We start from the raw sequence: 26,941 nt of genomic DNA, 5'->3' as shown, positions 1-26,941 counted from the left end.
CACCTTTGTTCTTTATTATTAGTATTATTAAAGAACAAAGGTGACAAACAAAAACTGCGGGAGGAGTAGCGGGACGCATTATGTGTGCATGCATTGCATTACTGGACACATACTAAACATTAGCATCAGAACAAATACGTCAGAATACAAACCGATCCATTCACACAGAAGAACTCTTTCATTTCTCCTCACACGGACTGTGACTCATCGCGTCGCTCGTTGAAAATCTTTGTTTCGCTCTCTGACAGCCGCCGAGGGGACCTGGCTTCGCGCATGCGCACACGTGGCCTGCTCGGTCGCCGTTTAGGTCGCTAACAGAGGGAAGCGTCGCCTCCTCGACCCTAAAAAGCTCCGGAGCGCTGCGGGAAAGTAATGAGGTAGAGAGCCGGACAGATAACTACACCAACCCCGCGTGGAAAACACCGACAGCCCCGCTGCGAACATGGACCAGGAGTTCGAGGACATAGACTCCGAGGGCCGGTGGCAGAAACTCTACTTAGTAAGTCTGTTAGCATAGCTAGCACGAAAGCTAACAGTCGGTATCTGGAGCGCGCAGTTAATATAGCAAGCTAACACTTTGGCTAGCTCCGATAACTGTCATGTAGCGTGTTAACCGGCGATGTTTTTATTTAAGTGAGTGTTTTATGTCTGTTTGAGATGTTTCTAAGTTGCTGCTACACATGACAACGTAAACGCGACCGTGTCGTTAACGTTGAGCATTTGGTTGGTTGTTTCTGATCAGCTGCTTTATTTTTGCTTTTCACTTTTTTGGCTGTTGTGATTGATTCAAACCGTTAATTCTCTTCAGCGGGATCTTAACGTTAAAAGGTTACGATGTTCAGATCTGAGGCTGAGCTGTGTCACTTCACTATCAAACTATCATCGTTCGCGTAGGGATTGCAGTGTGACTGTGCAGTTGAGCCCCCTGACAGAAAAGTCAATGAGGATTTCCACGCTTCTAAAACACCCTGTTTCCTTTCTGCAGGAAATCAGGAATCAGTCCCACGAGTGCTCCTACAAGGTGGCGAAGTATCCAGAGAATCGCAACCGCAACAGATACAGAGATGTCAGTCCATGTGGGTAAACATCTGTGTGACAGGTCCAACTGTTTACTCACACATCAATTTCCAACTGTTCCTCAAATAAAATGTCCCCTCTCTCTCGCCCGCCTGCAGTCGATCACAGTCGGGTGAAGCTGGAGAACACGGAGAATGACTACATCAACGCAAGCCTGGTGCTGATGGAGGAGGCCCAGAGAAGTTACATATTGACCCAGGCACGACTTTTTTATTAAGGAATAACCAGAATAGCACAAAGTAGAGCACATACCTCCTACCAAGGCGGAACAGTCCTACACAGGGCTGTCTGCTTCTTATAGGAGGTATTTAAAACCAGAATAGAGAAGTGGTCTGATGATCTAAATTATTTATTTGACATGAAAACCAATGTAACATATATTATACTCTTAACTACATGTATCTGCTCATACCTGGAAAAAATGTTCAAAAATGCCCCCATGTTAAAGAAAGTGATAAGAAAATCATGGATCCTCCTCTTAAGTGATCCTCCTTTCAACTAATCCACATCCATGCTAAAATTTAGGCCCCCCCCCCCCAAGTTGGGTGGAAATCTGTTTAGGAGTTTTTGAGTAATCCTGCTTACGAAGAAACAGACATGTTCTTCGTAAGAGTGAAGGGTGAAAGGGTGGAAACCAAACCTCCTTGGCAGAGGGAACAATCATCCATGCAGATCTATTATGTGGTGACTAAGAAATCAATTTGTTACCAAAAAAGTTGATGTATAAGGATGGAGAGTGTGCTTAGTTTTGGCAAGTTGTGTATGTGGTCATATAGAGCTGGTGGATAAGTGATTCTTCTGATGCTGTGTCCTTGAATCTCTCAAACCGTACTTGTTACTACCTCTGCTCTTTTTCATTTTTATGATTATTTACTACTTTAAACTTCATAGTCTCATACACTAAAAGTAAAGAAGTTGCAAAGTTTGAGACAATGGAGTTTACATTTTTTTGACGCATTCATAACCCGAGTAATCGCAAACATTTCCTCGAATAACTTTCACGAAGTTTTGATTGTTTACACTTTTCAGTCTGCACTACTGAACTTACCAGACATACCAGCAATACTTGTTTAATGACACTGTTTTTATACTGTCACCATTTTATACTGTCAAGGCCTCTTGGCTCACTCTTATCATGTCTGACCGTCGCCATGTGACTGTTAAATTTGTATGTGTGTTGTCCACAGGGCCCACTCAGAAACACTTGTGGCCATTTTTGGCTCATGATCTGGGAGCAGAAGTCGAAGGCGATCATCATGCTCAACAGGGTCATAGAGAAAGGCTCAGTAAGTTCAAAATAAAACACACAGTTTATTGTCTGCTTTGACATCTGGCATTTGTCTTGCGTGCACACACCCACACACAGAGACTGCAGAAATGCTAATTAGACCCAAGCAATCATCGCACACCTATCATTCATGCTCATACAGTCATGGCTCTTTGTCAGAGTTTGCTGCCTGATGACTTTTAAATTATTAATGCAGCTGTTTCAAAATATTACCTTGATTTTTGCTTGAAAGGTTTATTTCAGAGCTTCCCTGTCCTGTCAGCAGGATTACTGATTTCAGTGTTTTTACTGCAGGTTCACAGAATGAGGAAGAGGGATGAGTTCCAACCTTTTAACTCCTTTAATGCTGGGGTCAGGCCACAGGAGTTTTAAAAGCCTAACAACTTTCTCTAATGTTAATAAATAAAAGCAGAAGGCTGAAGGAGTCTGGATGAGAAAATGGTCATTATCAGCTGCTCTGGTCTCGCTGTCTCTCATTGGCTGTTGTTGATTTGTTCAGAAAGTACAATGATTCTGATTGTGTTTCGGGAGGTTTAAGAATGAAAACAGTCATATGATCTCGGCCAAACATCAGTATTGGTCAAGGCTCGAGAACCGATTTCTCCTCTTGATTCACGAGGTTAAATCAGCCCGAAATTCCAGTCATCTGACCCCAGCTTTACTCAAACGATCGTGTGATGTGATGACCTGTTCAGGCCTGCGTTAACGTCCATCTCGGGGTAATCCGATCACATGTGGACGGCGCTAAGTTCGTCAGTTCACACCTGGCATCAGAACGCGTCTCTACATGTGACTTGAATGACCGCTTGACATCTGATCTCACTTCCCCGCACTGTATGCAAATAAACACGTACGACAGAGCTGCGTGCAAAGACCAAATGTGATGTTGTTTTTAGCCAGTCTGACTGTGGCCGACAGGTCTGTTCTCAACGTGTGTGTGTGTGTGTGTGTGTGTGTGTGTGTGTGTGTGTGTGTGTGTGTGTGTGTGTGTGTGTGTGTGTGTGTGTGTGTGTGTGTGTGTGTGTGTGTGTGTGTGGTGTGTGTGTGTGTGTGTGTGTGTGTGTGAGTGTGAGAGTGAGAGAGAGAGCAGGGCAAAGAGGATTGGGTGAATCAATGCGCTGCTGTGCGAAATGACCAGAGCAGCTGAGAACTCTTAGTAAAGCAGCTGGAGTGGGTCTTGCTGCGTAATCAGATTCTCTGACTGTGTTTTCTTGGAAATAAGAAAGATAGAGCACCTACTCCACTGATGTCATTAACCTCACAAGGATCTTTTATGTAGGCCAGCTCTCCAATCCTGTAGATGGGAGCTTGCATAATAGACTTACCATCATCAACTCACCCTCTGCTCATGTTCTGTTTATTTGAAAAACACTGAATGGTGAGGTGTTGGTTGCTGGAATACATAAAGTATCTGTCACAGTATTTGTTTTTAGCACAATATTCACAGATTACTTTCTGCAACCTGAACATTTTAAGTTAGATTAATGGTACTTTTGTTGTACTACAGAATGAGGAATTGTTTTGGAATTCATTTTGGCTTTTTGAATCTTAACTTTGTCAAAGCTAGACTCGATTGTTACTTCTTCTTCTACTATTAATGATAATAACAATAACTAATCAAATTAATTTATATAGTGTCTTTCTTTCAAGAAATCCAGCTTAAGTGCTTCTTTATGTAACGAAAAGAATAACAATGATTAGGTTTTAAAAAATCATTAATATGTGTTTCTGCCTTGGTTATTCTGTAAAATATAAGCTTGCATATATGCAAATATATAAGCAAATACCGATATGTCTGTGAAAAGCACGTATCAGGTGGTTTTTATTGTCTTTTTTCTGTTTTCTTCTCCTGTCACAGGAAAAGTGTGCTCAGTACTGGCCCACATCTGAGGAGAGGGAGATGGCCTTCAGAGACACGCGCTTCGTGGTCACGCTGTTGTCAGAGGATACCAAGTCTTACTACACCACCAGAGTGTTGGAGCTGCAGAATATTAATGTAGGCCAGAGGATTGTTTAGCATGAGGGGAACTTCCAGTAAATGGTGGCAAAGGAGAACTGAAATGCTTCAGGAGTGTCTCACCAAGACGCTTCACACAAACCTGTGTTTTCTGAGGCTTGTTAGACCTGAAATCATCCTTGTTTGCCCTGACTTTCAGAAAGATTCAACAAATACTTACTCGAGTTTCACTATCTTGCACGCTAAAGTTGTGGAGGTGGTGAGAAAATGCAAATGAGATGCAGATAATGCGGCAGAGCAGATTTCTCAACATGAACAACATTGTGCAAAAATGCTTTTTTCTTTTTTTATCCTGGTTTTAAAAAATGTAAATGATTACTTTAATCATACAAAATATAAAACCTTACCTAAAATAATGCCTGAATGATCACAAGGAAAAACAAGAATGAAGTTCACTTGTCCCAATTTGCTGTTTTGATGTGTCAAGTTTTTAGAGCCTGTTTTATTGCATGAATTGAAAGTGAAACTGTCGTAAACGTTTATTCAACTGTCAAAACATTTCTAAAATAATTTTCATTGACCTCAGCCAGTACTGATAAAACCAGTCTTGAGAGTCTCACTGCAAATACATAAGTTTTTTTTAGTTTTCTACCTACTAATATAGCCTCTGTTTTTTTGCCTTTCACAGACAGGGGAGAAGAGAGAGATCTACCACTTTCATTACACCACATGGCCGGATTTCGGTGTCCCAGAATCCCCGGCGTCCTTCCTAAACTTCCTTTTCAAGGTGCGGGAGTCAAGAGCGCTAGGTGCCGACCACGGGCCGGCTGTGGTGCACTGCAGCGCCGGAATCGGACGCTCAGGGACGTTTTCATTAGTGGACACATCTCTGGTCCTGGTAAGCCTTGTCTCCGGAGTTTCCCTTTGAAACAAATGAGTCACCAGATGTTTCGAGATTAAGAATTTATCTTGTTTGGCTGAGTCAAATTTAACCGCTGTCCTCTGCAGATGGACAAGAGGAAAGACTCGTCATCAGTGGACATCAAAAGCATCCTGTTGGACATGAGGAAGTACCGCATGGGCCTGATCCAGACCCCTGACCAGCTACGCTTCTCCTACATGGCCGTGCTTGAGGGATCCAAATACATTATGGGAGACTCCTCCGTACAGGTACCCACACCACACACGCCAACACAGAATATAACCAATCATACAAGTACTTTGTCATGTCAAGCACCTGAAGAAACTACAGATGCAAAGACCTTGTTTATGGGAGACATAGAGCTTAAGGGCAGTGCGTGACAGGGACCGCTTTTAAATGTCCAAACAGCAGGATGCCCCTTTGACAAAAGAGATTGTATCACATGGAGTTTCTGTTTAACCTGTATGCTTGAGGTTGATTTACAGAAGAAAGATTATGCTGCATGGTATTTAAATCAGTTGATCATTTGATTCACTATATTAATTCACTCACAGGAAGTAGAGGACACATTCATACTGATGACCAGACCCTACATTAAGTTTCCTCAATATACCCTCATATTTCTTGTAATTGACATAGGTCTTCATTTTCATTCATTACAGTCTTCTAAAGTTTTTAAAAGTTCTTAAATTTAACTTGAAACCCTCCTGCATCAAAGGCAAAGAACCAATTATTGCCCTGGGGTTCAAGTCCCAAAAATATGTCTTGTGTTATATTGAATGGAAAAATACCCTCTGTCCACAGCCTCGTGTTTACATCTTTGCCTTATGTCACTGCCCTCAACTATTTCCTGTAAGATGAAGACAGGAAGAGAAAGACACGTTTTACATGTGCTTCCAGGAAATTTGATGCTACTGTCATGTTTTTAACCCCTTTGGCTCCATTTTGTTTCACCCACTAGTCTTTATAAAGTATAGTAATTTTCTTTCATATATATTACAAGGTCTTTATCCTGATCTAAACACAGACTGACAATGTGTCAATGGGATTCTTTCATATTCTCTTTTTCTCTGCCAGTGCCTTCCTTCCTTTTAAGCCTCTCTTCATGGGATAATAATTTTTGACTTTGACTTTAGTCAAGAATGTTAGAAGTCAATAAGGAAGTATCAGATCACAGTGTTTTGTACGAGTCAATGTCCTGAATTGACTTAGCAGTGATTTCTGTTTCTCAAGCTCCAGTGTTGTTAGCATGTGACCTTCTCGATCTTGCAGAATAAGGCAAATAAACGTTATCACACAGGAATTTCCCCAAATCTTGTTATAAACAAATCAACCAACTGTAGGCTGGTTTAATCAGTGTCAATAAAGATCTGGTGGCCTGATTTGATGCAATTATCCAAAGCAATATAAAAGTCTTTGATGGATCCCTCTGAAATTCTTATGTGTTTATTTATTGCATCAGTAGTAAAACTTGACTCTCTTCCCTGTTTAATGTCCTTGTCCCCATGTAGAACCGATGGCGTGAGTTGTCCAGAGAAGACCAGGAGCCGTCGTCAGAGTCTCGGCTCTCCGCTCAGCCTCAGGCCAAATGTCCGACGGAGCGACTCAACGGCAGCCAACGAGGGGGTCAGCTGGAGGAAGGAGAAGACTACAGGCAGGACGCCAAAGTACCTGCACAGTCCCCCTGCAAGGAACAGGAGCTGGACGGCAGCACAACACAGTCAGTACACTCAGCACAGTTTGTGGATGATGCACTGATTGTAATCAGCCAAAGCCATTTTATTTCAGGACATTAGTTAGTTTTTAGTTTTTATATATTTGCTTTGAATTTGTGATCATAATCGGATCCAGAGTGCAGCTCTTTTCAACCAATATTTCCGTCTTTCAATATAACGTCTGTGTTCTCTCTACCTACAGGTGCCTGGAGGGCATCGCATTTCCTCTTGATGTCATAATGTTGCTGGACAGAGTTGTTTCACCCATTTCCCTTGTATTGTTTTGCAGCAAGCGACGCAGAGAAGACAGTATCTCTAAATCAGGAACGGCCAAGACATCCCAAAGCAAGCCCAGGACAAATGAGTCAGAGAAGAAGAGAAAAAGGTGATTACATCCTCTGGATCCAAGCCACCTCCTATTGTTTTTCGTGAACCAGGTATCATGTTGTTATTGTATTCCAGGAGGATTTGTCATTCACCATTACACTACTTCTTTTGTTGTCAGACAAGTGTCTTCCACAACTCTCTCAATGTCGATGCATAAAAGACATGAGTCAATTTCCAGCCTCATGTCTTTTAACCTCACAGAGGGAATCCAGACTTTCCAGAGCATGACTCATCATGCTAGTAGCAGAACTGAGGCTTCATTTTATTTCTAATTCTCTCTTTCACTAAGAGTGAAGCCACTAGTTTAGCATTCTGCCACTTGCACTAATGTTCTCATAAAGGCAGGAGAAAGTTAGACCTGAGGAAGCACTTCTTTCGCTGACTGCACCTCCACAAAAAAAAAAAAACCTGCTCACTATGTCACTTCTCAGAAACCTTCCCTTTGTTGTGTGACATGTCAGTATTGTTCCAGTAATACAGCCAAAGCTGCACCGTTTCTGACGAGGTCTCACTCTGCTGTTGTGGTTCTTCTCGGACAGTTTGGGCTGCATTTGCTGCACATGACAAGAGCAGGCCTGTCCAGCGGGGGGCAGCGTATCTTTACCCCCTTCTGAGACAGCAACAACAACCACGAGGAGCACATTTAGAGGAGGAAGTTTGCCCACAACTTTTAAAAAGAACTCCCACTCTTGTACGTTGAGGTGTGTGTGTGCGCGTGTGTGCGCCTGTGTGCGCCTGTGTGTACTGTCTGTTGTGTTTTTCTCTTGGGGTTTTGTTCTTCTCTTTGTGATCGCTTGGCTCCTGCGGTTTGGAGGTGTGTTGATTTTGGCTGCACTCTAGCATGGTGTGTGTGGCGTGTGTGTGTGTGTGTGTGTGTGTGTGTGTGTGTGTGTGTGTGTATGTATGTGTATGTACACTCGTGGTTTTAATGGTTGTTGAAGCTCTAAAATATCTGGTTCACCTGGAATAATATAAGATGCTAATTTTCACAGTGCATCAAACAGTAAAGTCGGATTTGGTGGCACATTTCTAACTGAATGTTATTGAGTGAGCGAGCACAAAACACGTTTACAATCAACAGCCACTGCTTTGAACATGAAACTACCACTATTTTGTTGGCCAGTAAGGTGGATAAGACACAACTGTAGAATTGCTGAGGATCCCTTGACAACTGTATTAAGTTAAGTCCTTAAAGGAGATATATTATGCTCATGTTCAGAGTCATGTAAGAAATGGCGGCCTCCTCTCTCGCTTCTCTTGGCTTTGTTATCGAATCGGCCGGATCACTGATGAGGCCTTTCACAATCTGTGTTTTCCACAGACTTTAACTTTTCAGACCTTTTACGAGCTCCAAAAACTTCTATAAAACACTAGAAAAAGCTGAACGAGCATCATACGTCTCCTTTAAAAAACATTTAAGAGTAAATCCTTGTCCTGGTTGATGCTGTCAGTCCATCGTATCAAATGAACTGGAGCTGTTGAAGGTTTGTTGCATGTTCCTGTTTTGTTTTTTCCTGGTACCTCTAACTTTGTTGTGAGGTCATCGCGTGGCGGTGCGGAAGTTTGAATTTAAATGTTGGTGTTTGATTGTCACCAGGAGATTTATAGTCAGGTCTATAATGGGTTTTGTTGATGTTAAATATGCTGAAGGACCTGTTGAACAATTGAAACTTTATGTTGATGCCTGTTGTAATTGATCATGTTAGATATTTAGGGCTACAACTTTTACAACCTTTAATTATCTGCTCATTTAAAGACGGCAGTGCTCATCTTAAGTTCCCAGAACTCATACACGGATCAATTCACGCAAGATACTCTATTTACAAAGATGTGAAACAGAAGAAAAGGGAATATTTGCTTCATATTTGACTTGAACTAGTCTGAAAGTTCTTGACAGGGTAGTTTTAATGTTCTAGCTCCACCAACTCTTCCACATCACCCTTAGACAAGTCCTAGTTTAGCTTACAGATAATAAAAACCTAATTATTTGCACGATTTATAAAGAGAAATGTTTTTAAAGGTTAAATTTACAGCTGAAAACGTCTGAACAGTGTGACATGTTGCTTTTTAAACACAATGGCTGCTTTTGCTGCACTGATAATCAATCTAATGATTTGGACAAAGTTATCTAAGACGCTGGATTTTGCCACCACCCCTGCTATCAGCTGACCCCCCCACCCCCCTTTAGATTCACACTCCCTGTGGTTAAAGTTTTTACCCCTGACGCTAACTTGATTTTTTGTGGCACAAGTTGCTTTGATCACTCTTGTGCTTTACTCACACTTTCGGTAGAAAAGAGTCTCTAGTTCAACCTCTTGAAATATTCTGTGTCTTGTGACAGGGCGAAAACCAGCGACTGCTAACCACCTCCACCTGTGGCAACGCGACTACAGCTCTGGCAGCAAAGCCACCATCGGCAGGGAACTCCAGCTCCCTCCTCTGAAGGAGCTCTGTCCTCCTCTTCCTCGACTCCAAACCACTCTTCCTCATCTCCACCTCAAAAGCCAGCTCTCCTCTCTTTTTTTTCTCCATCGCTTCCTTTCGTGTGTCAGCCCAACAGCATTATTCAACATGTCACTCCCACATCCTCCTCACAGCTTTCCCATAACTACTCCTCCTCCTCTCTGAACTGTTTACAGCCGACACTTTAACATTCTTTGAAGAGCGCACATTCAAAAAAGACAAACACACCAGCCCCCCTCGCAGCCCACGCCTCAACCGCCGCCCACGCGGCTCCCGGAGTCAGGAAAACATTATTTTTGCTTTAATATTTTTATTTACAGCTTTGTCTCTCGCTATCTTAAGCTTCTTTGCAATGACAACATTAGGACAGACAATAGCAGTGGCTATGCATTGCCAATTCGTAATGGTGTTCATATGTGTATTTTTAGAAAAACCTTTTTCAGAGACAAAAATGATAAATGTTCTATTTTTTATAAGAGATTACTTGAAGTTTTTCACAGTGATGGGGGTCGGTCAAACGACAAGCTCTGCCGCCTCCTCCCATATGAGAAATTCAGTGGCATGTAATGTTTTCACGATGTACATAGTGTTCTTTTTAAAAGATGTGTGTAAAAAAAGACTTATTTTGTTGCTTGTAAAAAAACAAAAAGGCACACGATGTCACAGATTTGAATACAGTAGAAGGATGATTTGATGACTCGTTCTCCTTTTTAAATGAATTTGTCTTAAGCTTTTCTCTCTCTTAGAGTAATCTAAAATAAATACAACTGGTATCATCTAGTTTACGTAACAAACTGTGTTTCACTGTTTCTTTAACACAAATCTGCATCTTATGTTGTGTTAAGCAGCTGCTCAGACTTTCATCATCAAAGGAGGATGTAAATTACAGCAGCAATTATTTGAACAAGGACGTTTTGGCGAAAGTCTTCATTTTCTGACTTCCCTTCAAAGGGCTTTTGAAGGGAACTTGGTTCTTAAGGTTCAGGTTGGGTTTGTCATTTAGTTGTGAGAGTTAAGTTGATTAAGTTGGTTTCTGCTCTCTGCTAAGAAATAGTCCGGCACGCACCCAGATTGCAATTTTAAGATTACACTTAGGTTTTTGTACAGCATTACTAAGTGTTTATATAAATGTGCTATATTTATACACATTTATTTCACCAGCCTTTGAGGCATAGTAGGTTCCCCATATTTAGTTAAGCAATGTCAATGAGCTCCAAAGGGGATTTTTAATTTACTAAAGACAAGTGAGGTTTAGTTATCTAAGTAAATAAAAGTATTAAAGCTACTGATGAATTTAGGACGAGATGATGGAGTTCTCCTTTTCTGAGCCAAACTTTCATTTTATGGTTCCTCATTAAAGCTGACAGGACATTTCTCTCACACAGCAGGAAAACCACACACTTGGCAGAACAGCAGCACAGGGTCAAAGTATGACTCACTTCTAATTTTCTGTCACCACGATGTAAGATGTGAAAACATGTTGTAGAGAGGAATCAAATTACAGAGAGGTGGGACTGCTCGGAATAAAACGTGGCATCTGGCCAGCCACTTTCGGTTAAGTAGGTGGAGGCGAGGTCCAGTGACCGTAATACAAACAAAGTCTTTTATCTTTGTGAAAGCATTCAAACTGGATTCATGTAAAAATCTTTTATTGGGGGAAATAAAAACATTCAAATACTGCATTTTTACAGTATTCCACACTGCATTTTTACAGTATTCCACAAGTGCACATCTGGGTCAAACCCTGTACATAATGTAATATTTGTACATCTAAGGAATATGATTCAATTAAAGGAAACTGATAAGTGTGTAATTTAATATGGGGTTATTTGTTCAGACCAGGGAACTCAAAATAATTCATTATTTTTTTTAGCAGACAGCGTCCGGTATTATCAGACACAAAAACCTTTCAATAAGCAGATTTCTAAAATGCAAACATGTTGTTGCTGTAGGATTATTATAAGCAAAATAAACAAGCGTGCATTAGAACATTGCAGGAGGGATGCCGCTGCCAAAAAGAAGACTCCAGGACGGTGGGATCTTCCATTTGTTGGGCTCTTGGCTCTGAAACAGGATGGAGACAAACCAATGATTAGATATTTTTAATCTTAAAGTTGTTAAATATAGTCAATAGACATTTTTGCTTTGACATAACTGTGATATAATACTTTTCTTAGTCAAATTTCAAGTCTCTTCAGGTTAGTTTTCCTATTGCACTGTGGATTATTGGAACAATAAACACTGCAGTATGAAACGTCTCGTTTGCGCCAATGTGTCACTTACAGGGTTGTCCAGCAGGTGGAGCCAGTCATTGAGGTGGTTGACTAGGGTGAAAGCGTCTGGAATGTTGTCGCCCTCTGAGCAGAAGAGCAGGATCACAGCCAGTGGAAGATCCTCCACACAACTAAACACAACATCCAACACACACACACACACACACGGTCAGATAAATATAGATAAAAACCTATAAGCACAACATATCCTTTCAGTTATTTAATTCTTTCTAAATAAGTAATTTAAGAATGTTGAATTAAATACAGGAAACATCCATAACCAGCTGGAAATGTATAGGCATCTGTAATATAGCTCTTCAAAGTTTTTGTGGTGAAAAGATACCAACAATATTGTGTGACATGGCGTTAAAGAAAAATGATCCTGACGCATTGGATTGTTTGATTCCTTTAATTATGGCTCCAGTTTTTGTAAATATGAGTTTATGTATTACACCAGAATACTACATAACCAGCTCAACCCACATGTTCAGTTGCTGTAATTGGTTAATTATATAGAACCATGTTTCATGTTGAATAGACAAACATCAGTTACAGCTGTATTTTTAACGTAGGCATAGAAAAATTACAATTTGACTGGAACCATTTCATTCATGTACAACCATGATTTGAGGTCTGTATGAATTTAACCAGCCGGCTGATGCAGCTCTTTAACTCTACCTGTCTGTGTAGAGTCCTTTGGTGATGCCTCCTCCAGGGATGCTGAGGCGCGACTCTGCGTTGGCGTCCGTCAGTCCAGGGAACGCCGGCAACTGCTCCATTTCCCTCCAGCCCAACTCCTTCAAGGCGTCTGCACTCACCTTCAGCAGCGAGGGAGTGACCAGGTACCTCAGAGGAGTGCTGCAACGCACGCAAATACAATTTCTGTTAGACTTGAGATGTAAAGGGAAAGAAATGACGTGAAGAATATTATTATTATTATTACCCTTTCATCTGTTGGTCGTCTCTTTGGTAGGCGTGGCTGCTGGACAGAATCACAGTCCGGGAGAAGCCGCTGGTTTTGATCCAAGACACGATCAGCTGACGGAACTTTTTGGATTTTTTCTGCAATTAAGATTAAGGTTAGAGCTACATATATAATAATATATAATTCAGTCTGGCTTCATGGAAACACACACTCCATAATACATAGAAATTAAAACATACCTTAAAAAATAGCTTATACGATTAAAAACGTAGATGTCAAACACAAAAAGAAGAAATAAAAGATATTCTTCATGTCACCTTCTTCCACGTCAAAATGCTTTGGATCATAAAAATATAATGTTTTGAAAACAGGTTGACAGAATCAGCTGATGCAACAGACTGTGGTTTCACCTGAATGATTGGCGCTCTGATCTGAAGAACCGCCAACTTCAGTTCTGGCGCCGTATAAACTGTGGATGAGAGAAAGTCAGATTAATTCTGTGGCTACAAATAACATTGCTGATGACCTGATTCACAGTTTATTCAAAGTGTCACCGTTTCATCTACGTGTGAAAGAAACATCATTCAGTCTTTTATTCTAGTCCTTGACAACAATTTAATGAGAATGAAAAGCAATCGTCACTTGTCAACAAAAGAAACAGCTTAATCCAAATCAAGTGAAAAGATGGAAGAGCTACTTTTCTCTGAAAACTTAGAACATAGATCAGTGTTGTTGTTTTTTTCTGTTTATGCAGATAGCTAACCAGATGTTCACAAAACACTTAAGTCATTGTTATTAATTATATTAGCAGGACATGAATAAGTGTACTTCACAGGTTCAATTTGCACATTGACTCAATGGAGAGGAGCAAAATAGTGACGGCTTAAAGACGCCACCTTCTGCGGGGGTGTGCAGCTCCTCAGCGTCCTCTCTGCAGGTGCTGTACGGGTTGTTCCCGGCCATCGGGATCAGACAGTCCGTGTGTATGTAGCCCACTCGTTTCATGTTGAGAGTGGACACCATGAGGTCCACCGCCAGCTGAGCCACGTTGCCGACAGCCACCGCCGGCTGGAAGGAGAACAAACAACAGCAGCTTTGAAAACATGTGAGGATGTGGCTGCTTTTATTGTCTTAAATGGCAGGAAAGGGAAAGAAAATGTTGGTCTGGACAGAACAAGCGACATGAAGACATCTTGAGCTCCAGGTAAGTGTAATGGGTGTTTTTCACTATTTACTGTTTATTTATAAAAACTAAACAACTAAAACATGCACAGAGAAAATAATTAGCAGACGAATTCATGATGAATAAAAATAAATTGCAATCCTAACGAGGGTGGTTAGAATTATTATTATTAACACTTAGGGCTCCTTTTAAAACATGGCTCCTCCTTAAAAGTGAATGTATTCATATTCTTTTTCACCGTCAATCACTTTAATTTCATTTAACCATCATCATAAATACAACATACTCATTCATTGACGGCATTTTAACCCTTAACTGTGATTTCTATTCCTCAGTATTTACTGACGTTGTGAAAACCAAACAATTCATTTATTAACTGAGGAAATAAACAACGGATGAATCAATTGTGTTATTATTTGAAATTGAATCGAATGAATTATACTTTTTAAAACTTCAATGAGACTAATGTGTTTCTTAGTTGACATAAATTAAAAGTTACATGACTTGCACAAACGAGACAAACTGTAGGACAGTAGAAATATGTCCAAATGTAACACAAAGACACAGACACGACACTCTACAGGACATTTTCCCAGTGAAATACTGAGTTGGTTCTCAAGTTGTTAAAAACGCAGATTTGATAAATGTTGTGTGTTTTCTTCCGGATGTCGGACTCACCATGACGAGGGTGAAATCTTTGAGGGAGGGAGGAGAGTTTTCTGAGGAGATAAACATGGCGCTGTTCAGGGAAACCAACTGAGCCACGGAGATTTATAAATTAACTGAAACTAGAAGTTCTTCAGACTGGATTCACTTTTATTTTCATGCCTGGTGTTGAGGTCCTTCTAGAGACACAATCCCCGTCCACTGCTGATGATTCGCCCGTTTTGGTAGCCTCTGTAGATGCCTGATGTATATTTTTATTTAAAAAAACAACTGGTAGAAATAAATACGATAAAGAGTTAAACGACCATTCACAATCGGTGTTTATCTGTAAATACGTTTTTTGTGGTCAATATATTCGACATAGATTTAGTTTTTATTTTTATTTTAATCTGGGATATACACGGTTAAACCGCAACTTCGCAAAGATTTACTGCGCAGTGAAGATGTGCAACTCACGTGTTCTCCTGAAAGAAGCACAATCTTAATGAAAAAAAGGATAACAATAATAGTCATTATAACTTGTATATATCTTCAACCTGTCTTACAGCATGGTTTTTAATCCTGAAAAATACATACAAAGCCAAAAGGACATAAATACAAAAAAATACTACTAATAAAATGTTTTGTAACAATCCACCTATGTAAATACATCTATAATATCACCATGACATGTGCATATGTAAATTATCTGCAAAAGAATATAAATAACTTGTGCAAAATACAGTATTTTATCTGCTGCATAAAAATGTGCACTGATTTTGATTTGAATTTAGAAAATCACCCTGAAGGGGAAATGCATACAAATGTAAATATTATGAAAGCTTTGTATTAACAGTCAATAACAGTGAGGATCTGACACGACAGATTGTGTTCAAGATTTCAGGCAGCTTTATTATGTTTTTTGTGTTACAGTTAACACATAAATGCATTTAACACACTTTATTTATCATCTAATTATTGTCTTTTATTTTACCTCCTTAATCTTTATCTTGATGTCCTTCACCGACCTCTGTTTGTTTGTTGACCTGTGCTTGTTGACACGTATCATATTGGATGTTGTTGAATTGCTGTCCTTGGGATCAATAAAGTTGTCTGAATCTTAAATAACTTTTCATTACTTTTTCTTGGTTGAGACACTAATACTAACAATTCAGTGCTTCTACACTCAGACAAATGATGTACTTTCATGTCGGCTTGACTTCATTGGGGATGGGTTGTCCTGTCACTGCAGCCACAGCGCTTTCTACCATCGTCTGCACCATCCGTCTGGTTGTGGCGTAAGTGTTGGTGCCGACGTGTGGGGTGATCAGCACGTTAGGAAGAGTGAGTAGAGGATGATCCCTGCACCAGAGAAAGAAGAGCAGTTCATTTCCAAACCATCAGTTTTGTATGTTTAATGTGAGTGTGTGGGTTCTTTGAGACAGACGAGACCTTGGTAGAGGTTCAGGATGAGTCACGTCTAACGCAGCAGCTCCAATTGTCCCACACTGCAGAGCTTTCACCAAAGCGTCCTGGTCCACAACCAGACCTGAGTGAGACACAAAAAAACAACGTTAGACATAATGAAACATCCTTAACATAGGTTTGTCTTCGGTCTCTTAACATCGTCCTCACCTCTGCTGATGTTGACCAGCGTCGCCGTGGGTTTCATGAGGGACATCTCTCTGTGGCTGATCAGCCTGGTGGTCTCAGGGGTCAGGTTGACCGCCAGCATCACAAAGTCCGACTCCTTCAGCAGGTCGTCCATGTTCTGACGGTAACTCGCTCCCACCGCTCGCTCATCCTCAACGCTCCTGGACAAACAAAAATAAGGGTGATTGTTAACAGTCTTTTTGACTTGATATTTACAGGATTTTTTAAATATCTGGTGTCAGCAGTAATATATCCACAAGTTTTCAAACCCTTTTAGGTGCATTATTGCATTTTGACATTTTATCATTAAAAACATTATACATTTTTTACACCTTTATTTTCTGGCTTCACAACAGATGAAGTTTCAAGATGTGTTGTGCTTGATATAAAATAATATGCAAATTTAACACAATTGTGAATAGTTTATTTTAGGAATTGAAATTTGATTTATTCTTGAGTGGGACTGTTTGGGTCTTGAGTTTAGCGTCATTAGAGACAATTTAAATTCATGTACATTTAGCTGCTGTACACATCCTATGTTTATTCCACTTATGTCTATTTTTCTTCAGTTTTCTTTTTCAACAAATATGTCTCTAAATTAACGTCTTGAAACCTTTACCTTCTGTTCCTGTTGTGATACAAGATCTTCATGTCAAATCCTTTGCTCCTCCGAGCTATTTTGTATCCGATGTCTCCCATTCCAATGATCCCCAGAGTGGCCCCTGTGACTTCAAATCCCATCAAGCATAGTGGTAAATGGCTCGTCTTGGGGTCAACGGCTGCTTGGTGACCTAAGAAGAAAAGGATCAAAACCCTTAAAATCACCTCTGCTGAGGAGGTTGTGTTTTGATGGTCGTTTTTCCGTCTGTCAGCAGGATAACTCAAAAACAACCAAACCGATTTCCATGAAAGTTTGTGTTGGGAAACGACCCAAAGAAGAAGACAATACATTAAGAAGCAGCACCAGATAAATGGGCGGATACATGGAATATGGTGACAAAATAGTCATCAGTCATTGGCGGAGGTTTGTGCTTTAGTCTTTAACATCTTTCTGGAATTGAGTAACTAACCAAACCTGATTGATCACTAAAAAAGTCGTATATACATTAAACACATCTGTCTTAACTTTAAGACCAATATTATGCATTTATTAACTCATTAATTAGATACATCTTCAAATGTTTCCACAGACAAACCAAAGTGTTTTTCCCTCCGCACATTAAAAATACATCATGTTTTATGTTTTTACTTTTAACACACTTATGTAAAAACTGTGTAACTAACTGTTTTTTAAAAGATTACTAAACTACTTGACCAGGTCACTGTATTTTTTCTATTTAATTATTTAAAACATTTACACTTCCTACTTTATTTGTATTATTTTTCTCCTTCAATGCATTTTTAAATCGATTTATCCTTTTTATTTCTTTGTACCTCTTTTATTCTAGTCTTTTTAATCTCTTATTTTATCTGAAAAGTTGCTTTAAAGTATACTTTCTGATTTGAAATTGATTTCTTTTAATTATGTCCCTGTACAGCTCCTAGCTCTGTGTATAAAAGAGTTGCTCTAAAAACTATCAGGCATCACCATCCAGTCGACCTTTGACCTCACCTTCAACAACCCTCCGTGCCGATGCCAGCAGCAGAGCCATGGCCATGTCAGCGGTGGCATCGCTCACGACGCCGGGCGTGTTGGTCACCTTCACCCCGAGGCTGGAGATGTACGGCACATCCAGGTGGTCGATGCCCACTCCTCCGTTGGCGACCACCTTCAGCGATGGCAGAGCGGTGAGCAGCGAAGGCTCAGCTGCAGGTTGAGCGTTCCACACGAACATGGCCTGGATTTTATCACCGTACAGCTGAGGGTTCTGTGAAAAGTCTCTGTGGCAGACGATGTGGAAGTGCTGTTTCATTACATCGGTGACTTCTTCCAGATAACCCTGCTCGCCCACCTCTGAGATCAGAGCCCACGGTTTCTCCTCGTCCATGACCTGTGGCAAGAGGAGAGAGAAACAAGCTGGAAATGAATGTTGAATCCACTGCATTACTGTTCTTAACTACATTTTTCATGCATCTGTACTTTACTTAAGTGGACTTTTATATTGCATTTCATGTTCCTGTTGTTTTTTCTACATTTAATGATATTTCCAGTTTATTAGAAATGATAAGTTATCAATAAGGAGAGGGGAATTGTTCCAGTGATCCAATCAAAGCCGGCAGGTAAGATTCAGCAGAATCACTGATGAAAGGAAGCAGCCACAAGGGTTTAGTCCACAGTACTTTTACTTATACTACTTTAAATATATTTAAAAGCAAGTTCTTACTTTTACCCAAATAGAAAAGTTCACTTTTACTTGAGTACATGTTTGTCGTTTAATTTGTACTTTTACTGCAGATTATTGTTGTCGGAATAAAAAAGAAATAACCGATCAAAAACCCCAGATACACTGGTTTTGTGTTTTACTTAAAAAATAAATAACAGTTTCTCCTGCAAGGTAAAACATTCAGTATCTTATTCTCTTGTATTTATCATCTACTCTTCATGAGGACACGTCACTGAGTGACAGCCACAACCGAACCCGTTGAACCAGTTCTGTGAAACACTGATCGATTAACCGTACTGATGACAGCCGGTGACGCACTTCACAGAGAAATCAGCTGGTTTGTAAAGACGCACAGAACTTATGAATGAACCGGACCACACTCACTCACGCGCTGGTGTTTTGATATCGCTCTGATTGACCCAGGAAGTAGTACTCAGGGGGAGGATTTCAAAATAAAAGCTTTCTAACAGCGGGAACAGTGACATGAAAAATAAAAACACAAGTAACAACAATGATGATAATACTATTAATAAGACTTTAGGTTAGGACAGACAAAAGGAAATACAGTAACAGAGCTAAATGAAAAAGGTACGAGTACCAGTATTAGTACATTTAATGGAATCTAATGGCCAAACTGTTCAGTGCAATTTGAACTTTACCTTAGTGTGTTGCAGTCGATTTACAGATCTGTGCAGGTTTGTCCCTTTAAGAGTCTGGAATGCTTGAGTTGAGCCCAACAGTTTCCTCACACACCGGATATAGCAGAGACTTCTCATTCTGAAAGATAATATATCAATGTTTTACCATTTATTTTAATATGTTACACAACAAGGGGATGATTTGATCATAGCATCTGAAATGTAATTTCAATGAGAGTAGTAATAGTTCTCACCTTCTCTCAGCCCTGCTGCTGCTTCTTGACTCTGGAGTCGACACTGTGGATCAAGAGGGAGCAGAATAAGACATTTAGCTGCTCTATGGTCAAATGTGACCTACCCTTAGCTTTAGATGAAGATTTAAAGAGAGGAGGTTGAGAATTCATTAAACACAAGTGAACTGGGTTCAGCCGGAGCTGCAAGGCAATGATTGGTGCACCAAGCGAAGCCCTGAGACTTGGATCAAGGGTCAGTTACCACCCCACTGTCCATAAAGAGACAGTACATGACACTGACTACATATGGTTCACCAACTCTCCCCAGTCTTGTTAATTTAATTATGCTTCCTTGTGATGGCTGCACCAGCAACCACACATTAATCCTCGGCAACGTGTCATCAATTTATTTATGTTTTTGTGAGAATTAAGGAAGTTTTCTCTGAGTTATCAGTTTCTGGGGGTTGATACTGCTGGAGAGGTCAGCCTGTGGTTACATGAAGAGACAGTGAGGCAGCCTGAATCTACAGAAGAACTGCAGCTTCCAAGTTTTCCAGGACGCTTGGAACAACGGAACACATGATTCCCGACAAATACCTTTAAAAAAAGCAGTGTGCCATTACAGCTGTGAATGGAATAATTTTTTTAAAACATGCCCATTTTACATTTAGTGCCTATATGTTTGCACTGTTTACCACAGAGGTCACTCATAGCCAGATCAAAAGCATTTGAGCAATGAATATTGACCCAGATTTCATTTGAACCATCTCACAGTCCCCACAGTGTAAAATGAAGTTTTCTTTGCGTTACCAGCTCCTGGGGGTTGATGCTGAGGGAGTCGTCTGGCTGTGAATTTGTGGGAAGCTGCTATAAACCAACCGTGGTAACACAGCAGGTGTCCGGATGTGTCACCTGCACAGTGAGGCTGAGGGCTGATTTAATGCAATGAGAGATTTCAAGAAAGACAGGAACCCCTGTGAGTGTGTGAGTGTGTGTGTGTGTGTGTGTGTGTGTGTGTGTGTGTGTGTGTGTGTGTGTGTGTGTGTGTGTGTGTGTGTGTGTGTGTGTGTGTGTGTGTGTGTGTGTGTGTGACTGTAGCATTTTGTTTGTTTTTTGTTGAAATCTGCAAACTGACTCGCTTGCAGATTTCTGCTGGATGAGTTGATTTGTGAAGTTTCCCACAGTTTCAAGATATGAATCTGAAATATTCAAACTCATATGAGAAATGCCAGTTGAATAATTTAACCACTAGATGTCGCTAACGCGTGTCTTTGCAGCATGAAATCGCCTCATGTGATTTGAATCTGAAAGTCTCCACAGCCTCCACTGAGTGTCCCAGCCCTCATGATCATTATATTCGCAGCAGCTCTTCACAAAAGAAAGAGTGAACTCCATCAAATAGCTATAATGTGCTCGACAATGCCTTCTCATACTGTTTATAGAGTCTTTCAACAGGGAAGTTAAAACAAAAAGCCTGAGGCCACAACACTTTGGTGAGAACCTTTAAATTCTGCAATTAGCTAGAAGGTCGGTGGTTCGATCCCCACAGCTCCACTCTATATTTTCCGAAGTGTTGTGATTTTTTTAATACTGGACCCAAAATTGCCCCTGGTGGCTGAACTGGCAGTGGATTAATGGTGTGTGATAGAAGAAAGGCCATGCACATGGAAGCACTGTATGAATGTGTGTGTGAATGCAACTTAAACTGTGAAAGTGGTGGATATAAGATTGGAGAAGTGCAACATGAATACCGTCTATTTATCATATTGTTTCCTGAGCTGTTGAGCTTTTAAGATTATTTTTAACTAATAGTTTTTTTGTAGACTTTTAGAGTATTATTTTAACTGTCAGAATAATTTTGCAAAGAACATTTTTCATTCAGCGGCAGGAGTTCACAATGGAAACCTGTTGTAGCTACTTTTCTGCCACTGTATCTTATAACTCCCTTATATATTTAATGCAAGTGTGTGTGTGTGTGTGTGTGTGTGTGTGTGTGTGTGTGTGTTAGTGTGTGTGTGTGTGTGTGTGTGTGTGTGTGTGTGTGTGTGTGTGTGTGTGTGTGTGTGTGTGTGTGTGTGTGTGTGTGTTAGTGTGTGTTTGTGTGTGTTTGTGTCACAGGCATCAGGGACGGCCATATGTGCTACTGATCAGCAGCTTACCTGGTTTTCACTGTTGCATAACCTCGTCACCTTAACATAGGGCATCTACTCCTCCTCCTCCTCCTCTCCTCCCTCTGTTCTTTGACTCTTCCTCGACACCTGCGTCCGCCCATCCTCACCTCCTCCTTACCCCTCTCCCACCTGGACACTGCTGGCTCCTCTCCTCTCCTGTCCTCCCCTTCTCCCTCCTCTCTCTGGATCTCCACCAGCTCTTCTCCACCCAGATATTTCCTCCTTCTGCTATCTACTGTATATATGAGGCTGTAACCTTCCATCTCTGTGCTGGGCCAGGAGTCATTTAGGCCTCCATTAAGCCAGCTCCGGTCTCCAGCCAAGCTCCAGTTCCATCTGCCGCTGCGTCCGACAGCAGGTGGCCTTTTAGCAAAAGTGCTGACTCACGTGGTAGACTCGGCAATTATATCTCTGCTTCATTACACAGCATTTTGGATCTTGTCGTCAGTGCTCTTCCCTGATCAATAAATGAAAACGGAAGTGCAACCAAAGTCACATCAGGAGGTCAAGAGGGAGTTTTTTTCTATTTCAAAGACGAGTTTCGTCATTGTTTCCACTCAGTATTGTGTCGTGTTGCATGTCACACTGTCATGTTTGCACACAGGTGAGTGAAAAGGCCCAAAGTAAACTCTGGCTCGGACTCTCATAGATTACTGATGTAGGTCCACCAACTCATCCTGACTCAGCTTATTGACACCACACAGCTTCAGAGAGGAACAGGTATACCCACTCCTCTGAGGGGATCAAAAATAAAGCTCCAAAAACAATGGAGATGACTTTGCTGGTTTATAAGTGGTGTTTGTGCTGCGGTGTCACATCTACTTTCTTGTAATTTTTGACAGCAGCAAATTGCAGTGGGAAAACATGTAGTCAAGATCATGCAAGTGATGTTTAAAGACTCAAACAACAGGTTGCAACAGTTAAGATTCTGTTGAAGAAACCTGAACGGCACATTACTCATTATTAAGATCGTATCTATATAACACGGTCTGTGCTCGTAACCGTTAAAAGAAAAAACCCTGTGAAGTACAGTGCTTGAGAAAAATGAACTTTTCTGTTTGCTTTTAATTTTCTTTTATATTCAAACATTAAAACTTAGTTCTACATTTGTGTTGAAATAAAAATGTCAACACTGAAATCCTGTTTATATATATTGTTGTATTTGTGTTTGATTTTTGTGTTTAGCATGAATAATTGTGCACACATCATTGTTCCAACTTATTCCGCTTGAATCACTTTTCGGCTGAACTTTATCGGAGGATTGATAACAGGTCAGATTATGTGATAAGAACAACATGTCCCCGGTGACTCAGGCTTTCGTTTTTCTTGTGTACTGGTCCTGGACAAGTTCAGATGATTTCCCCTCCTGCAGGTGCTGTCTTTGTTGCAGAAATACAGAAACAAAAGAGACCACGCATACACAGTGTTGACACCCGTGCCTCTCTCATGGTTCTGCAGAGGCTCAACACGCAACTCTCAGCATGTTCTTCTTGAGAATAAAGTCACCTGCTGGGTAATCCAGTCAGCCTGAGCATTAGTCGGCTGCTCATGACGCACAGGCCTGTGCTGGTAAGTCACAGGTCGAGTGTGGAGCTGGACTCGTTCTCTCAAGAGCTGGAAGATCACTTGCACCTCTCTGGTGTCCCCTGACCTCTGCTTTGTCTCATTACACAGGGAAGACTCACAGCAAACATGGAGATGTCTATAACCACTCGCTTAGAGGACCAACATGTCACATATTGATAGATGGTTTGAGCCAAATTGGAGAAGTAAAAGTTGTTGTGCAGGGATTAAAACATCATGGAGCATTCCCTCACAACACAGGTAACATGCACCCCTCTGTGTGTGACTCTCACTGGCTTTTTTCTCTCGATAATATCCTCGACCAGTGAATGGCTGCCAGAGAGCTTAGCTCACCTCCAAACTTTTGGCCTCGCTCCTGGGCAGGTTCAGAGCGGCACAAGGTTAGCTCTGTCAGGTTAGGTAACAGATAATCAGTAAGAAGAGGCTGTCGGTCCTCTGCTGTGTTGGCTCTGCGGCGTCTCTCTCTCCCACCCTCCCAGCGCCAGCTACTTAGCCCCTTCTCTAAAGCTGCTGTTATCTAATGACAGAGCCCGTGTAGAGCCATGGGCCGGCTGATTTAGAAGGTGGCTCCCTCAGTTCAAAGCCTCTTGGCAGTTGAGCTGTGGCAAACCAGGCCTGTGTGTGTGTGTGTGTGTGTGTGTGTGTGTGTGTGTGTGTGTGTGTGTGTGTGTGTGTGTGTGTGTGTGTGTGTGTGTGTGTGTGTGTGTGTGTGAAGAGGGAGTCAGAGATTGCTCTTCACTGGACAGCCATTCCGATCAATGTTATGCAAACCTATTAGTCAGAGGTTGCGGAGCTTGCTCCACTCGGTACTCACGGACTCTCCCTCAGGGTCAAACTCGCTGATGAGCTCTCTATTCTGTTGAGGGTAACAATGTTTGTCTGCTGGTTAAAGGCCAATAACAGAGAAGAAGAGCTTTACAACGCTACTGTGACACTGAGAAACTCACCCTGACACTGCACTGGTGCTGTCGGGTTCCATCAGCATCGCAGGCATCAGTGTTTCCTGTTGTTACGTTCAGTTTGCACCACCAGACTCATGATCTTTGTTTAATCAATAATGATCAATTTATTGATGTTCCATTGCAGTTTTCTGGTTTTGTACATTTGCATTGTTGTAAAGCCTGCATGTTTTCATATTGTTAATTCAAGGTTTTATGAAATTATTTATTATGATCACAGGTTGCATGTTTTTTTATCTTTATGTTGATTTGTTTTGTACCCGAGAATTAACATTTTATTTTATGGGTTATTTTATGTAAGATATATACATAATATTGCATGCTCAACAAAAATGTGTCCAAACCGCATCCAAATTTTATGTTATTTAATCATTGCATGCATCATCTTTGCTGTATTCAAACAAACCTGCATCATGCAAACTTTCATTTTAACCAATGTCAATATACAGCAGTGTCCACATCTGTAATCTAATTTACCATCCAAAGCACTCCCACTGAAATACAGCCTCTGTACATTTTTCATTATGAGCCATCAATTTGAAATCGTTTAAAAAAATTGCAAAGAAAAGTGCAATGTAAATTTGATCTCAGAGTGCAAGATGATGTCCTTATCAAACATTTAAAACCAATCTTTTATATTTGCTTCTTGAGTGCAATGAATCACTGACCTTTCTATCTGTCAGTGTGGCTGGGATTCTGCTGAGTCAACCAGAGGACGGGCTCCTCTGTGTACTTTATAAGGCCATTAAGAAAAAGCTCCCAGGCACACTGGCTGTATTAGCCCCTGTGGCTTTGACTTCCACTAATCACCTTAGGCAAAGCACGGCTTTTAATGTGCCTGCATGGGAACACCTGTACTGGGCCACAGCAACTACTTGGTGGTTGTCATCATCATCATAATCTTTCTCATCATCATCATCATGCAGCACTCAGAAGTAAAGCAAGCTTATTATTTTGCCACTCTAGCAGAACATATCAAATGGTGGGCATGCAAAAGAGTGCAAAGCATGTCCACTGATTATTTGAAAGTAAAGTCTTTAAAATAAGATTTAATTTGATTCACCTCATTAAAACAGGCAAAACGGTGGTTTGAAAATGTATTTGCATGACAATAGACTTGCATTATAGCATTATCAGACGGGGATGTGGGTAGGTAAACCAAGGACAGATGCACTGCGAGGCTGCGCAAACAGCTGAGAAATATGTTTTTTCCTCTCCAACTAAAATATTTGAGATGCTTTTATTTGTTTTGTTTTTTTTAATCAGCAACATGTGTTAAAACCTTAATAAATTCTAATGACCAAAAATAGGCTGGAGGAATAAACTCCATCCTCTGGGGAGATGCTGCTGAAAGCGAGGTCAAAAAAAGCTCACTGCTTATTTTTTTGTCAAATAATGAAATGTTGTACAAATAAAACTTCATTGACTTCCCCAGGGCACAAAATGATAACAACAGAGAAGAGGCAATAACGAATTTAGATGTTCACCATTAAAGCTGCAAAGAGATAAGCGTACACATTGACTAGATAAATAAATATACAACAAAAAGCTACATCTTAAGTTTACCATTTTATTGCATATTTGGCTAGTGATTCAAAACAATAATACATTTTATAAGACACTCACTGTTTGGTTCCTGAAATGCTTGAATTTCCCTAAATTTTTTTCTATTACTGTAAATGTTCTGAATGTTGAAAGGAAATGATAACAACAGAAAAAAAGAAATAAAGAAATTAGATGTACACAATTAAAGCTATTAAGAGATACAAAAGTATACAGTGAACAGTGGAAAACATAAACAGCAAAAAACAAACAGATGAGCTCTATCTTATTGTTTTTATTGCAAATTTAGGATTAGGTTAGCCCTAACCCTCACATTCACTGTTTGGGTTGAGGTTTTGGGTTGAATATTGAAGCTTTGAAGAGTAAATAGAGGAGAAAATTACACAATTAAAAACAAAGATGCGATAAAAACAAATCATGAAAATCATCATCAAAATTACATGTTCCACACTCACTGGGTTTCTGAATCATAGATCTGTTTTCTTTTCTTTTACTTAATGATGCTCCGAATATTGATAGGAAACGATAACAGAGAATAGAAATTAAGAAATAAGATGTAAACCACTGAGATAGAGAAAGTTAAGAAATACTTTGGGTTTCTGACTCATAGAATTTTACATACATGAATTTCCAGATATTATTCTTTTTTCTCTCTTACTGAAATAGTGTTCTGAATGTATTGTTAATATAATTATTATATCTAAATATGGCCAGGCCAATAAAGCTAATTTAAAGCACTACAGACATAGCCCACTACCACATACCACAGTGCTAATATACAAAATAATAATGATAAGTCATAAAATAATAAATTATATAAAAATCCGTGTTTTTGAGACTTTACTCGTCAGAAAACAAACTTCGGTGTGTTTTTTTTTTGCTTTCACACTAAATCGCCATTGAGACACCGAGTTCTTGTTGCCAGGACAACGCGGCTCCCCATTGGCCGCCGCCGCACCACGTGGCTCGGGGCCCTGACGT

At 40.4% G+C, this 26,941-nt stretch overlaps 3 protein-coding genes across 10 annotated transcripts; 1 reads left to right on the top strand and 2 right to left on the bottom strand.

Annotated features, from left to right (window-relative positions):
- Positions 1–267: 267 nt before the first annotated feature.
- ptpn2b (protein tyrosine phosphatase non-receptor type 2b) lies at positions 268–10,603 on the top strand. Of its 4 annotated transcripts, none has more exons than XR_004698759.2 (11): positions 268–499; positions 986–1,076; positions 1,176–1,276; positions 2,265–2,363; positions 4,218–4,361; positions 5,011–5,220; positions 5,331–5,492; positions 6,756–6,964; positions 7,249–7,344; positions 7,886–8,037; positions 9,688–10,603. XR_004698759.2 is itself a non-coding variant. In XM_047344144.1 (10 exons), the coding sequence occupies exons 1-10, from the start codon at positions 443–445 to the stop codon at positions 9,707–9,709; spliced, it is 1,185 nt and encodes a 394-aa protein (XP_047200100.1). In that variant the 5' UTR covers positions 269–442; the 3' UTR covers positions 9,710–10,603. The 4 variants fall into 4 exon arrangements, 2 of the variants coding, with proteins under 2 accessions (XP_047200100.1, XP_035038640.1); XR_004698760.2 differs by having other exon boundaries at positions 269–499; positions 4,224–4,361; XM_047344144.1 differs by lacking the exon at positions 7,886–8,037 and having other exon boundaries at positions 269–499; positions 4,224–4,361.
- Positions 10,604–11,441: 838 nt separating this feature from the next.
- On the bottom strand, positions 11,442–15,068 carry psmg2 (proteasome (prosome, macropain) assembly chaperone 2). The gene is made up of 7 exons (XM_035182755.2): positions 14,869–15,068; positions 13,904–14,075; positions 13,418–13,476; positions 13,026–13,144; positions 12,761–12,940; positions 12,093–12,213; positions 11,442–11,873 (listed from the first exon to the last, which is right to left on the bottom strand). The coding sequence occupies exons 1-7, from the start codon at positions 14,923–14,925 to the stop codon at positions 11,793–11,795; spliced, it is 789 nt and encodes a 262-aa protein (XP_035038646.1). The 5' UTR covers positions 14,926–15,068; the 3' UTR covers positions 11,442–11,792.
- Positions 15,069–15,721: 653 nt separating this feature from the next.
- On the bottom strand, positions 15,722–19,912 carry zgc:136493 (uncharacterized protein LOC692276 homolog). Of its 5 annotated transcripts, XM_035182750.1 has the most exons (7): positions 19,705–19,912; positions 19,472–19,589; positions 18,101–18,479; positions 17,108–17,279; positions 16,471–16,649; positions 16,288–16,384; positions 15,722–16,197 (listed from the first exon to the last, which is right to left on the bottom strand). In XM_035182750.1, the coding sequence occupies exons 2-7, from the start codon at positions 19,586–19,588 to the stop codon at positions 16,041–16,043; spliced, it is 1,101 nt and encodes a 366-aa protein (XP_035038641.1). In that variant the 5' UTR covers position 19,589; positions 19,705–19,912; the 3' UTR covers positions 15,722–16,040. The 5 variants fall into 5 exon arrangements, with proteins under 5 accessions (XP_035038641.1, XP_035038642.1, XP_035038643.1 ...); XM_035182751.1 differs by lacking the exons at positions 19,472–19,589; positions 19,705–19,912 and adding an exon at positions 19,197–19,267; XM_035182752.1 differs by lacking the exons at positions 19,472–19,589; positions 19,705–19,912 and adding an exon at positions 19,201–19,261.
- Positions 19,913–26,941: the final 7,029 nt, after the last annotated feature.

Source organism: Hippoglossus stenolepis, chromosome 17 (assembly GCF_022539355.2).
Source record: "Hippoglossus stenolepis isolate QCI-W04-F060 chromosome 17, HSTE1.2, whole genome shotgun sequence".
NCBI lineage: Eukaryota > Metazoa > Chordata > Actinopteri > Pleuronectiformes > Pleuronectidae > Hippoglossus > Hippoglossus stenolepis.
The sequence above is the reverse complement of the archived record's forward strand: the minus strand, read 5'-3'. Positions and strand labels throughout refer to the sequence as shown.

What these genes read in the sequence shown, in the direction of transcription:
- zgc:136493 (XM_035182750.1), bottom strand. Translation starts at nt 19,588, where the DNA reads ATGAGAAGTCTCTGCTATATCCGGTGTGTGAGGAAACTGTTGGGCTCA. An exon ending in TATCACAACAGGAACAGAAG is followed by an intron (nt 16,650 to 17,107) that starts GTAAAGGTTTCA and finishes TTGTTTGTCCAG; the next exon opens with GAGCGTTGAGGATGAGCGAG. An exon ending in CATCCTGAACCTCTACCAAG is followed by an intron (nt 16,198 to 16,287) that starts GTCTCGTCTGTC and finishes TCTCTGGTGCAG; the next exon opens with GGATCATCCTCTACTCACTC.
- psmg2 (XM_035182755.2), bottom strand. Translation starts at nt 14,925, where the DNA reads ATGTTTATCTCCTCAGAAAACTCTCCTCCCTCCCTCAAAGATTTCACC. An exon ending in TCAGAGCGCCAATCATTCAG is followed by an intron (nt 13,145 to 13,417) that starts GTGAAACCACAG and finishes TCTTAATTGCAG; the next exon opens with AAAAAATCCAAAAAGTTCCG. An exon ending in GACGACCAACAGATGAAAGG is followed by an intron (nt 12,941 to 13,025) that starts GTAATAATAATA and finishes CGTGCGTTGCAG; the next exon opens with CACTCCTCTGAGGTACCTGG.
- ptpn2b (XM_035182749.2), top strand. Translation starts at nt 443, where the DNA reads ATGGACCAGGAGTTCGAGGACATAGACTCCGAGGGCCGGTGGCAGAAA. An exon ending in GAAGTTACATATTGACCCAG is followed by an intron (nt 1,277 to 2,264) that starts GCACGACTTTTT and finishes TGTTGTCCACAG; the next exon opens with GGCCCACTCAGAAACACTTG. An exon ending in TGGGAGACTCCTCCGTACAG is followed by an intron (nt 5,493 to 6,755) that starts GTACCCACACCA and finishes GTCCCCATGTAG; the next exon opens with AACCGATGGCGTGAGTTGTC.